We start from the raw sequence: 12,785 nt of genomic DNA on the forward strand, positions 1-12,785 counted from the left end.
ATAATAAGACAGAAGTACAGACGGTGCAGGGAGTGAACAGGAGGATGAGAGCCCGCCACAATCTTTCCCAGGACGTTCAGTGCCAAGTCAGGGGCTCAGTTTCCTGTGCCACCAAGTGGGGGCCCGACTGGCTCTGCCTATGCGGCAGGAACACAGTAAGCTGGCCTGCACGAGCTCAGCTCCAGCCCCAAGAGAAAAGCTCAGGGTTGTCAGGTTTCTTTATGAGAAGCCACAGGTGGGTCTCCATCAAGCTTTTATGGGAGCAGCCTACTCCAGTCTTGTCCCCACCAAGTCTAACTGGTCCCTCAGCAGACAACTTAATGGGTACATGGATTAATATGGATTTCTGGGCTCAGTACAGAAAAACATGTCATTAAAACTAAGGTGATGGGAGGAGGGAGGCCCTGGGTGAGGCAAACAGCTAAAAGTTAGAGGTTTAAGTTTACCAAGGAGCACCTTGGAAGAAAGGCCTGGTGACATACCGATGGAAACCCCATGTGGCCCAGTTCTAGTTTGACACACATGTAACCCTCTTGAATCAGAACTGATTCAGAGACAATTGGTAAAGAGGAAAAAGGAACCAAATGGGGTCATGGTGACCCCAAGTATGTGGAGGGGAACTGAGCTCCGCAGGGTCTTTAGGGCAGTGACCTCTCAAAAGCAGATTCCCAGGTCCATTTCTGAGGCTCCTCTGGGTGGGTTTAACCCTTTAGCTGGCCAACTAAAGGTCGAGCACCGTCCTTGTTTGTGTTCCCAGGGCTCCCACAGCCAGGACACACAGAGTGTAAGAGAAGAGAGACCACGAAGGCAGGTGCTGCAGTGTTTGGCCTGCACCATGGCAGACTGACCCTTACCTCTTCCACGGTCTCATCCTGTGGGGTGGCTGCGCTGTCGTCTGAGTCTTTCTGGGAGCCCGCGTCGGTGCTCTTACGCACCTCCCTGCTCTTCTTGTGCTTGTGGGCCAGCTTTTTCACGTGCCCATCGGCCTTGCCACTGCTCAGGCGCCGCACGGGGCTGGTAAGCCACTTCCTCAGCGTGTTCCCTGGACGCTTGGGGCCTGGCGAGCTTTGTGCGCCCATCATGTGGGGCTGAAGAGATGCTACGGAGGCAGGTGGGCTGGCATCGTTACTGGAGACGGAGAGCGAGTCTGTGAGGACGAGAGAGAGGCAGGAGTTTTACTGACTGCCACAGAGATCCTTACAGCGTGGAAGGCCATGCTCTCAGGCCACCATTGTACCCGTGTTGGAACCATCCAGTGGTATGCGGAGCACAGAAAAGAATGCCAAGCCAGGGCCTTCCTGATGCATAGGCACACGTGTGTGCACTCACACGCTCACACAACAAGCTCTTGCTCACTCAATGTAACCACACTTGAGTTTTGCTGGAGATGAACTTTCTCAAGATGTCCCTCCCTCTGGAAACAGACATAAAATCCCATCAGCCATGCAAAGCCTCACCAAGGTCTTGGAAGGCAGTTTTAAATCATGCTCACACTGATGCAAAGGAAGAAGAATTCAGAGGAAATGAAACGCTGTCGGCTACAACAGTCGGCACACTCAACACCAGCCCTGTCAGGTAACTTTACTGGTTCAAACACTATCAGCGCACGACGACACGCTGATGTCATTTTATAAGAAAAGCTACAGCTGTGGGTAGATTTAAGCTGCTCTGGCTTTGGGATAAGCAAGCACACATTTGGAAGGTCACCTCACTGGATGTCGAGGATAAAGCCCGTAACTGTGGGAAGGGCCAGCTCATGCCAGACTCCCTGACCATTCCCATGTCTGGACTCACTGGGATCGTACAAGCAGGGCCATCTTTACTGTCAGCCTACGCAAAGTCACTTCACTTGAAATGTAAGTAACGGCGTAACGGAACCTATATGGACATGTTACAGAAAGAAAGGAGAGGAGGTGAACCCCTCCGCAAAGAACCTAAACCCTCTGTGAAGATATATCCAAGACAATCATGTCACTAGACCCCCAAAATGACACACACTCAGTGGGGGGCTGCTAATTTCGGAAGAGACAAAAGACTGACAACAAAAATGCAGCATTTAACAAATCCTCAAGCTGAGGCGGGCTTCATAACATGCCCCCAACACTGCTTGCCACCCCCAGCCCGATGCCTGCTCCAACACAATACAATACTTCAGGGAATAGGGTGACATCGATTTCTTAAATCAGCCTCTGCAGATACTCCCTCGGGAGGCCCCTGTATCAGCAGCGGTTACCTATGAGACACTCAGAGGTCTGCGGGCCACAGCTGAGAAGTGGGTGAGGTAAGCCCTCCTGGTCCTGCGATGACGTTCACCGTCACACATGTCCCACTAACACTCCAGACGTGTGGGCGAGACAGTGGCCCGACGGCACCCGTCTGATTGCTGTCTTCAGTGGCCAGCCCATGGACTGGAAAGGGATATAATCTTCCACACACACAGGAGGTACTTCCAGCAGGGCCGCTCCTGCCGCTTTTAAAATTGTGAATTCTGTGACTGTTTGCAGAGCGCATCTGCTTTCCCTTCAGGTGCATTTTGCTTCAAGTCACTGATGTCAATTCCCACAATGGAATGTCACTCATTCCACGTCCTCCCTCTTCCCACTCCTTCACCTTGGGTAAATGCTGCCCCTTTGAGCTCAAATGGTTGATTGTTCTAAATTATGTGTAAACCCCCGCCCCCTGTGTTACTGTTCCCCCTCAGAGTCCTGGTATGGTGCTGTAGGATAAAACCAACTTGATGACACTTGAAACCACCCCAACCTACAGTCACCAAGGCGATTCTGACTTATAGGGACCCTGTATAGTTTTCTGAGGCTATAAATCTTCATGGGAGCAGAAAGCCTCGTCTTTCTCCCATGGAGTAGCTGGTGGGTTTGAACTGTCTCTCAATTTGCGATTTGCAGTCCAGCAGGGCCCCACTAAGCGGGCTGAGCCTGAGTCCTCCAGGGGCTCCCAGGTGCCTGGCAGGCAGGAGGCACAAAGCAAGTACAGAAGGGACGCATCAGAAACCAGCAGCTAGACAGAACACGCCAATTCACAGCCCGTACAGTAAAGGCCGCCACTGCTTCAACATCCTTTATCACATGACTGCACAGATGGGGAACGTGAAGGTGGCAGCAGTGGAGACCAGGAGCTGTCCCAGGGAGCCATGCCATGCCTCACGGGAACTGAAGGGACAAGTGCTGGTCTGAACATACATAACCCACAGAATCAATCAACTTCACCTACGCTTTGGGATGGAGCATGAGAATTGGGAGGACATTGGTAAGGGAGCAATAGAACACAGAACAGGAACCTTCAGTGAAAAGCAGATGCCTACCAGGAAACCTGACAGTCTAACCAAACATTCAAGGTTATAGAGAGAGAGTGTGATGGCTGTGAGCAGGGACCAGGCAGTCCCCCGTGGTGGGAGGACCACACTGATGCTAAGCAGACCCAATGGGCCACTGGAGGTGAGAGAATGAATTATGGTCCAGTAACTGCGATCTGGGGACCCAGCAAGCTGGACAAGGATGAGCATGGGGTGTGTTAGCTAGTCTCTCCTGGGTGAGGATCGGCTTGTACAATGGTCTCGGAGAGGAAAGCAGATCCCGTCCCCGCCTCTCTGAGCTGCATGGTCCGGTTCTCTGCACAGGGGAGGCACAGCCACAAGAGCTCCCCCCTCAGATGGCTGGCAGACTGGTATCCCCTCAGTGGGTGCCCCGGGAGAAGGTCAGACATCAGAGGCACTGCTCTTCTGAAGGGAACACAAAGTTCTCCGTCTAAGCTCTGTTTATCAAGGCTCGCGTGACAGCATCCCACCATGCCAGCAAAATGAGGGCTTAGCAAACCACTGGTAGCAACCGGCAACTGCAACTGAAGCGAGGAACTTGGCTGAGTTTGTTACTTTTTCTTGAGGGACAGAAAATTCTTTTTCATCAGAAAGAAGCCTGATGCCATGCTGGGAAAATCGCCCCATCACCGCTAAAACTCTAAAACAGACCGTTGGTGAGCTGTCCCGCGGTGGTGCATGTGGTACTGGGCCATCAGCCGGATCACCCATGATGGACAGATTTCAGCTGAGCGTCCCGACTAAGACAGACTAGGAAGGAAGGCCTTAGACACACCAGTAACCATGAGCAGGAAATGGGACCAGGAGGCTTCTCCTCTGCTGTCTGTAGGGTCGCTATGAATCAGAGTTGGCTCAACAGTAAGGTAGCAGACATTATATATTCGGGGCGAGTCTGATACCTCAGCCACAGAGTGATGACCATTAGTGACCAACACCCAGACATAAGGACAGAGAAGACACATGGCACCTCCTCAGTCCTTGGTCATGAATGCTACTGACCCCTGTGGACAGAGCCGCACACCACACGTTTCTAACAGGACCCTTTTTGCCTACACCAGTGGGCTGTGTGTCACTGTGCTCTTTGCTGAATTGTGACATAACGCGTAAATCAGGGGCTTCAAAAGCTGACAATGTATTTCAACTTTTTGCCTTCGTGAAGAGAACATATTGTGGCTGCCTGAAGAAACAGGACATGCTCTCCAGACCAACGGCTCAGCCGCATATTTTAATTACAATCACATGCTCTGAGAGCGTCTCTCGGAGGATGAAAATCCCCAGTGCTGTGGGCACGAGGTGAATACACACAATGCAACATGCAGAGCTTTAGATGCTGAGGTAACCTCAGGAAGAGCTCGAATTACTGGTTTGCCCACAGCTGAATTCCCCTAGTAAAGCCCCTGGGGGCTGTGATGTGCTGCTGGCTGGGGTGGTCGAGTGTCCACCACCCAGACAGGGGCAGTTTGTTGGCCCTGTCCCTCTTCCAGTAAGCACAGCCATCTCATCTGAGAAGACCAAAGCATGTGACCCCATAGGGATTTCAAGATGGTAAGGAGCTCTGGAAGCGTGGTGGTTATGAGTTGGGCTGCTAACCTCAAGGTCGGCAGTTCAAAACTACCAGTGGTTCTATGGGAGGAAGATGAGGCGTTCTGCTCCTGTAAAGATTTACAGCCTTGGAAACCCTAAGGAGGGTCGTTGTAAGTCGGAACCGACTCCACAGTACTTAACAACAACAATCTTTAAGAAGTGAACCACCAGGTCTTTCTTCTGAGACACTGCTGGGCGAGTCTGAACCACGACCCTTTTGGTTAGTAGTCAAGTACCCAACCCACGGCACTCCCGGAACTCCTCTCCTCATCACCCAGGGCGGCACTATGACAGCAAGAGCAATCCTACCCAGAGTGAGCACCCGTGACCACAGCTCCATGTAACCCTATCTCCTGCTGCAAGGACAGAAACGCTCCAAATGGGTAGCTTTCACGAACAGAACTTTATCTCCTCACAGTGCAGGAGACTAGAAGTCCACATTCAGGGCACCAGCTCTCGGTAAAATGATCTCTCTGTGGGCTCAGGAGGAAGGTTCTTGTCTCTTCAGCTTCAGTTTCCTGGTTCCTTGGAGAGTTCCAGGTGTCTAGGTATCTGTCTTTTTCTCTGCTCCGTTGTCTCATCTCTTTTATATCACCCTCCTCTAATTCTGCCTCGTTAACATAACAACCACAACCCATTCCCAAGTGGGGTTATAACCACCAGCTTAGAGGTCTGAATTTACAACACAGAGTTCTATTCACAACAGTAACTATGTTAGGAAATCCTGCCTGTCCATACAGGAAGCGACCCTGATATTGGACCCCAAGCTTTCTGTGTGCACCTGTGGGATGTCCCACACAACTGTGAACTGCAGAGGAGGCTGGGTGAAGGGACAGCTCTCACACGCGTGGCCTCATTACGTGTCAGAGACTCATACAGTTTCCCTTTCTCAGAAAAAGCTGCTAACTGATGATTGAAGTCAAACTCCTGGTGTGGATCAGCATTGGACTGCGACCCGCAAGGTCGGCAGTTCAAATCCACCAACGGCACCTTGGAAACCCTATACAGGGTCGCTATGAGTTGGGATCAACTTGATGGCACTTCACAACACAACCACCATTTTGTCATCCGGTGGTGTAACCTACTAATTGTTTAAAAAGCATAAGCTTTCTTGAGCTACATAATTCCCATGAGCAAAATCCACCCACTTAACGGTTCTTGGTATGCGCTCAACAATCAACCTTACAACATTTCCAGGTTCTGAGTCATTTTTCTAACCGGAGGCCCAGCCTGCTGTCTTGGACATCTCGTTTGTCGACTGTGAAGTCCAAGCGAAGTCACCTAGCAGGGATGTTTCTGTTCTGTTTCTCTGCATGTACTCTAAAACAAGCTGTCCTGTTTTCATCACAGAGAGACACACCTGGCAGGCATCTGAAACGACGCCCGACGGGACATGGGAAGGCCACGCGTGAGCTGCCTGAAGCTCTGGGGCAGAACACCAATGAAAGTGTTGATCGCCTCTCTTTCTGGAAAGGGGAAAAAAACTCCACATGGATGGCTCTTTTGCCAAAGTCAGAGTACACACTAAGTCCAGGCTAGATTTCTTCTGAAATAAAAGAGGGAGTGAAAGCTAGAGAAAAAGGGGGAAGGCCTGGGGGAGTCCCGACCCTCAGTCCCACCGCAGGAACGAAGGCCACAAAGTCAACACGCTCTGGCTCGCTCCCCAGGGAGAGGAGGAGGCGCCGTCCACTCCCAGTCTGGGAGCTGGGGGCATCTGGGATTCATGAGCTCTGTTGTTTCTTTTTAAATGTAAGAAATAAAGAAACACCCGTATCCTATTAGATGCAGACCAAGAAGGGTCCCACTTCATTTGAGCCCTCTCCTCATTTTCACCAGGTTGAGAAGTCCTAAGTATGTCTATAAGGGCACCAGAGTAAAACCGAGGCACCCTGGTGAGGCAATGGATAAGCACACAGGCGAACTACTGTTAAGATCTGCGGTTCGAACACGCCAACCCACGTTTAGCCCACAGCACCATGTGACAGACAGACCGAGTCTCGATTTGTCAAAAACTCCTGTGGAGAACCTGTGAGCTTTATGGACAAAATAGCGAAGGAGTCAGGAAGCATCAAAAGAAGATGGAAAAACATACAGAGGGAACTGCTTGATGCTCAACCTCTTCACGAGGTCGCAGAGGACCAAGAAGTGATGTTACTGAAGGAAAAAGTCCTGCCACACTGGCCACATTAGTGACAAGTCTAGAGGAATGGACTGAAAATCAACTGAGGTGTTTCCAACAAAGAGAGACAATGCTAGATGCACTCACTTCACTATCGCAAGAAACCTGGAAGACAGCTTCCTACTAGAAGAAATCCATATACGTGCTGATTCCAAAGCAACGTGACCCAAGGAAATGGGGAAATGACTGAAAAATATCATTAACAGGCACCAAACGGACTGCCATCAAATTGGTGGGATTCACAGTAACCCTCTAATACAGTGCGGGACTGCCCACAGGGCTCCCACGGCTCCAAGTCCATTCTTGAGATGGTCACATTGTTCTCCCTCGGAATGCTGGTGGGTTTGAACAACTGACCAAGCTGACTTTTTGGTTAGTACCAGAGTGCTTTTACCACTGTGCTACCAGGGTTTCTTTTGATTATCACATGTAAGTAAAATTTTGCTCATGATTAAAAACGGGTTGCGGGGAACTGTCAAGAAAGTCAAGCTTCATTCGTTACCTGTGTCAAATACCAGAAAAAAGTTTACCTGTGTTGTACTGACTACATAAAGGCATCCAATTATGTGGACCCTGACAGAGCACTCAAAAGGGAATTCTGGAACATTTAATTGTACCCCTGAGGAAGCTATACATAGGCCACGAGAACAAGGGAACACTGCATAGTTTAAAATCAGAAAAGGTATAAATCAAGACTACTCTTTCATCATACTAATTCAATTTGTGTGCTGAGCAAACCACCTGAGAAGCTAGACTGTAACAAGAAGAACACGAGATTATGATTGGAGGAAGACTCATTAAAGCCTCTAATATGCAGATGAACCACCTTGTTGCTGACCCTGAAGGGGTCATAAGCACTCTCAGACTGATGAAGAGCAAAGACTACAGGCTTTAGTATGGATTAAAGAAAGCAACAATCCTCACAACTGGACCAATACTCAACACACCACGACAAACACGGAAAACATTACAGTTGTCAATGATTTCCTTTGACTTGAACACACACTCGGCGCCCATGAAAAGCAGCACTCAGGAAATGAAAAACAATGCACTGCACTGAGCGAATCTGCTGCAGAAGTCCTCTGTAAGTGTTTCCAGAGCAAAGATGTCTGTATGAAGACTAAGGTATGCTTCACCCAAGCCATGGTATTTTCAGTCGCCTCAGATAAATGTGAAAGCTGAACAATGAATAAAGGAGACTGGGGAGTTGATGCATTTGAACGATGGGGTTGGGGGGGAACACTGAACATACCTTGGACTGTCAGAAGAAAGAACAAATCTGTCTGGGAAGAAATACAGCCAGAACAGAATGCCCCTTAGAAGCCAGTATGGCCAGATTGTCTCCCATACTGTGGACAGGCTCTCAGGAAGGACTAGTGCCCCTCCGTGGTAAAGTAGGTGGTCAGGGAACAAGAGGAAGACCCTCAATAAGCTGGGCTCAAACATCGCAGTGATTGTAAGGACGGTGCAGGAACGGGCAGGGTTTTGTGCTGTTGGCTACAGGGTTGCTGTGAGTCAACTTGACAACACCTAGCATGAACAACAGTCTCAAGCAGGGGCCCAGCCCAGCATTTCTAGGGTTTGTGCTGTAATGAAAACCATCTGGACTCAGCTGCCTGAGAAAATGCATATAAATTACTCTCTGCTCCCTGCGCAGCCCCCATCTATAAATTCACATGGGAGACGTCACCAGCAGCCCCCTCAGAGTGACCCCGCATATCAGCATACACTGTAGTCCCTGGCATCAATTAAAGTCAACTCCGCCAAAAACCATTTTTCTAACTTTTTCTTTGTGAAGATTTAAAGGACCCAGATAGACACACAGACATGATAGAAACAGACTCATGCACATATATATACACACACACACACACACACACCAGTAACACACAGACAAGCATGGTAGACACACATGCACACATCTGTCATACAGACATTACACACAAGCACACATACAGAGACATGACAAACACAGTTATCCACACACAACAGACACATGCATGCAGCACACACACAGAGACACAGAAAGAGGAATTACCAACACGCACACACACATACAGAGACACACATTACAGAGACACACAAATACACACATACAGATACACAGAGAGAGACACACAGACACACCGCATACAAACACACACACAGACACACAGAGACATTACAGAGACACACACAGGAACTGTGCACACACACACACAGATACTCTCTGTCCCATTCTGTGCTCCGGCCATAGTGAGTCACTGAATGAATAGAGAGCCACCTCTCATCACTGCCTGACACCAGGAGTCCCCAGGGTGCAGGGCTGCCGCTGTCCACTCACCCATGCAAACCACGCAAATCAAAGGGCACCCGTGACTTCTTCGGACTCTTTGAGCATCTCCAAATGCTGTGTAGTCTGAGGGAGGCTTCTAAGAACACTTAAAACATCCCTGAGACCTTAGAAAAGGTGGTTCTGTCAGCTAGTGTACACCTCCCAGCCTCGCTGTTTCCATCCCAACGTCCTCTGGTGAGGGCTCACAGTGTTCTAATGCGCTCTTTCTTGCCTCTGGACCTACCCTGGCTCTATGGGAGGAGAAATTTCCGGCCCATATTCCTGTCTTCTGGGAAGGATGGGACCATCTTCTCTGTTTTTTATGGGAGTCAGCCTCAAACAGCATGTATTTTGGGGGATGAACAGCAGGTGTTTTCTGAAACCCAAAGTCTACACTGTCACAAAGGAGACTAAACCCCCGGAGGAGTTTGGACCAGTTCCTGACTTCCACACAAGTACTAAAGCAGATGAAAAGGGTGATGAGACTGGAACATCCCCCCCACCCCCCACCCCCACCCCCACATGTGCTGCGAGCTGAAGACGGTCATGTCCAGCAGAGCTCTCAGACCCACTCCCACCCGGACCTGGCCTGATGCACATCCTCAGGATTCTTCAGCATTTGCTGGGGGAATGAGGAGGGAGGATGACCCAGTGTGAATTCTCCCGTGAAATGGCCCCATCTCCCTGGAGGACTCGCCCGACACCCACGGGGAGCAGGAGGAAGCAGGAGGGGGCCCCGACGATCTGAGGAGGCTCTGTTGGAGAGGAGCCCCTGGGACCTGGAGCCACGCAGCCCCCACAGTGCAGGCAATGAATTGCTTCCTGTGGCCTGTTGCTCTTGGCTCTGGTTCCAGCACTTGCTCAGAAACCCAGCGCTCCGCTGAATGCTCCTCTATGCATTTGGCCTTTCGGACGTGTAGGTCCTCTGTGTCCTCAGCCAGTCAAAGGGCTGCTCTGTTCACAGAGTTAATCAAGATGAATCTCACTTACAAGAGGGTTAAGAAAGCAAACGTGGCGTGTTCAGCGGATTGCAGAGCAGTCAGTGCACTGTGGCCTTGGGAATACAGAGGTTCTCTCTGTGACAAATTAATGGGGTCTTGAATTTTCACTGCTCTGCATAGGCTATTGTCTGTGGGAAAAGAAAGTGGATTCTGCAGGACTTGAGATGTCACGAGGTGCTCACATTCCAGCCTTCCCATCCCACCTTCCTGTGTGCCTCTGACTGGCCGGAATCAGGAATCAGGATTGTGCACTCCTGGTATTGCACCAGCTGCCAGCGTCGAAAGATCCAGGATCACCTGAAGAAGGCTCTCACAATGACTACTGTATACTTTTGGTTAAAAAGTGAAGTAACTTAGGCTGTCTTCTTAAAGAAGAAACCAAGGCTTTTTTTTTTTAAACAAAAGACTTTTGAGGGGAAATTTGCAGGTGTTCTATGCTGGGCACAGACGCTCTTGTGCTGAATGGTTAAGGGAACATACAGCAGCGAGTAGGTGAAACTAGTGACGTATCATATGTAAGTATTCACTATGATTTTACACTACTGGCAGATTCAGAATGGTAGCAGAGAAAAAAAACACAAATCCTTTACATAGTCCTGGTATGGCACTGCAGCACTCGACCACTAGGTCGGCGCTTCAAATTTACCAGTCACTTCTTGGAAACCCAATACAGGGTCACTATGGGTTGGAACCGACTGTCTGACACACATCAAAGAGGATCTACGAATTGGCTAAAAATAAGTACAAGCAAATATGCTATAAACTATGTAAACTTAAAACCTTTATACACAGCAAGATAACCATCCACTTGTTTTTATACAGTATTAAGAAAAAAGATGCTGAAAAACTGGCAATGGAATGTTCTTGAAGGAGCCTGCCAAATAATATCAGTCCTCACATCACCTACCTACAGGGCAGCTTAGCTAGAGTCTCACAGCCTCAAGGGATGGAATATTAGTTTACAAAGAGTTACAGCTGTGGGAACAAGGAACCTGGACAATTTCCCTATCAACTACAATGCAAATATCCAGTCTACGATAGCCAAGGGTCCCTGGTCTTTTGGAGCCAATTAGAATTTCTCTTACAATTTGATTTTAGTAAAACCTTGATCCAAATCACGGGGGCTTCTGAACCTAGAGATGGTGTTGCTGCTAAGTGCTATCCAGTCAGTTCTGACTCACAGTGACCCTGTAGGGGGTTTCCCAAGAGCAGCTGGTGGATTTCAACTGCTGACCTTGTGGTTTGCAGTTCAGTGCTGATCGTACATAAAATGGAATTTCAGTGTTAGGCATACATTTGAGAGGGCAGGGGGCTTCAATCCTACAAATTTACCAGTTTGGTTTTATGACATCTAGTCCTAGAAGCCATGAACAGTACTGAATTTCATCTTGTGAATGCTAATCACTAATTTGGAATTTCCTGAGGGCTTCCCACTCCCTTTTTGCTTCAAGTAAGCAAGACTGTCGTTTGTATATTCCAAGTCATTGATGAGGACTCCAGGCACTTACTGATTATGGACCTGCCCTTCAATGAAAATAAATAAATAAATAAAAATCCTCACAAGTGGGTCAATAATTAACATCAGGGAAATGGGAAAAGCTTGACGTTGTCAAGGACTTCATTTCGCTTGTCCACAATCAATGCTCGTGGAAGCAGCAGTTACGAAATCAAAAGATGTACTGCCACTAGGCAAGTCTGCTGTGAAAGACTTCTTTGACATGTTCAAGAGCAAAGATGTTACTTTGAGGCCTGAGGTGCCTGTCTGTGACCCAAGCCAAGTTATTTTCAATAGTCTCATATGCATGTGAAAGTTGGTCTTGGTCAAAGATTAACAAAGACTGTAGAAGAATTGGTGCATTTGAGTAAAAGTGTACAAAGAGGATATTGAAAGTAAGGACTGATTGCCAGGAGAAGGAACAAATCTGTTTTGGAATTATGGCTGGATTTCTCTTTGGTAAGTGATGGCAGGGAGACTTGGTCTCTTGGACTTCGGACATGTTGTCAGGAGGGACCAGTCCCTGGAAAAGGACATCATACTAGGTCAAGTGGAGGGTCAGAGAAAAAGAGGAAGACCCCCCAACAAGATGGACTGACACAGTGGTGGCAGCGATGGGCTGAAACGTAACAACAATGGTGAGAGCGGTGCAGGAGAAATGACATCTAACCAACAGGAAAGCCCGGCTCATTCCCTTGGTGAAGATGCCACACAGGAAAATATCAACAACAAATATCAAAGAGAAAAGAGTGCTGTAGGTTGGAGGGGCCAACTGAGGGCTTTCCGAGGGACTCAATACCCGTAGTCCAGGCGCAGTGACTGACTCCAAACACACCTGCTTATCGTGACACTTCTGGTCAGCGCTGCCCCACACGGCTGTT

The 12,785-nt window shown here is 48.9% G+C and overlaps 1 protein-coding gene across 1 annotated transcript in view; it reads right to left on the bottom strand.

Annotated features, from left to right (window-relative positions):
• Positions 1-12,785, bottom strand: part of TRIO (trio Rho guanine nucleotide exchange factor) — a 275,442-nt gene that overhangs the window by 46,569 nt on the left and 216,088 nt on the right. Inside the window, exon 34 of the mRNA XM_006874154.1 lies at positions 855-1,147. Within this exon, the coding sequence (XP_006874216.1) occupies positions 855-1,147 (293 nt within the window). The remainder of the gene's footprint in view (positions 1-854; positions 1,148-12,785) is intronic.

The sequence above is a fragment of the Chrysochloris asiatica genome, unplaced genomic scaffold (genome assembly GCF_000296735.1).
Source record: "Chrysochloris asiatica unplaced genomic scaffold, ChrAsi1.0 scaffold00264, whole genome shotgun sequence".
NCBI lineage: Eukaryota > Metazoa > Chordata > Mammalia > Afrosoricida > Chrysochloridae > Chrysochloris > Chrysochloris asiatica.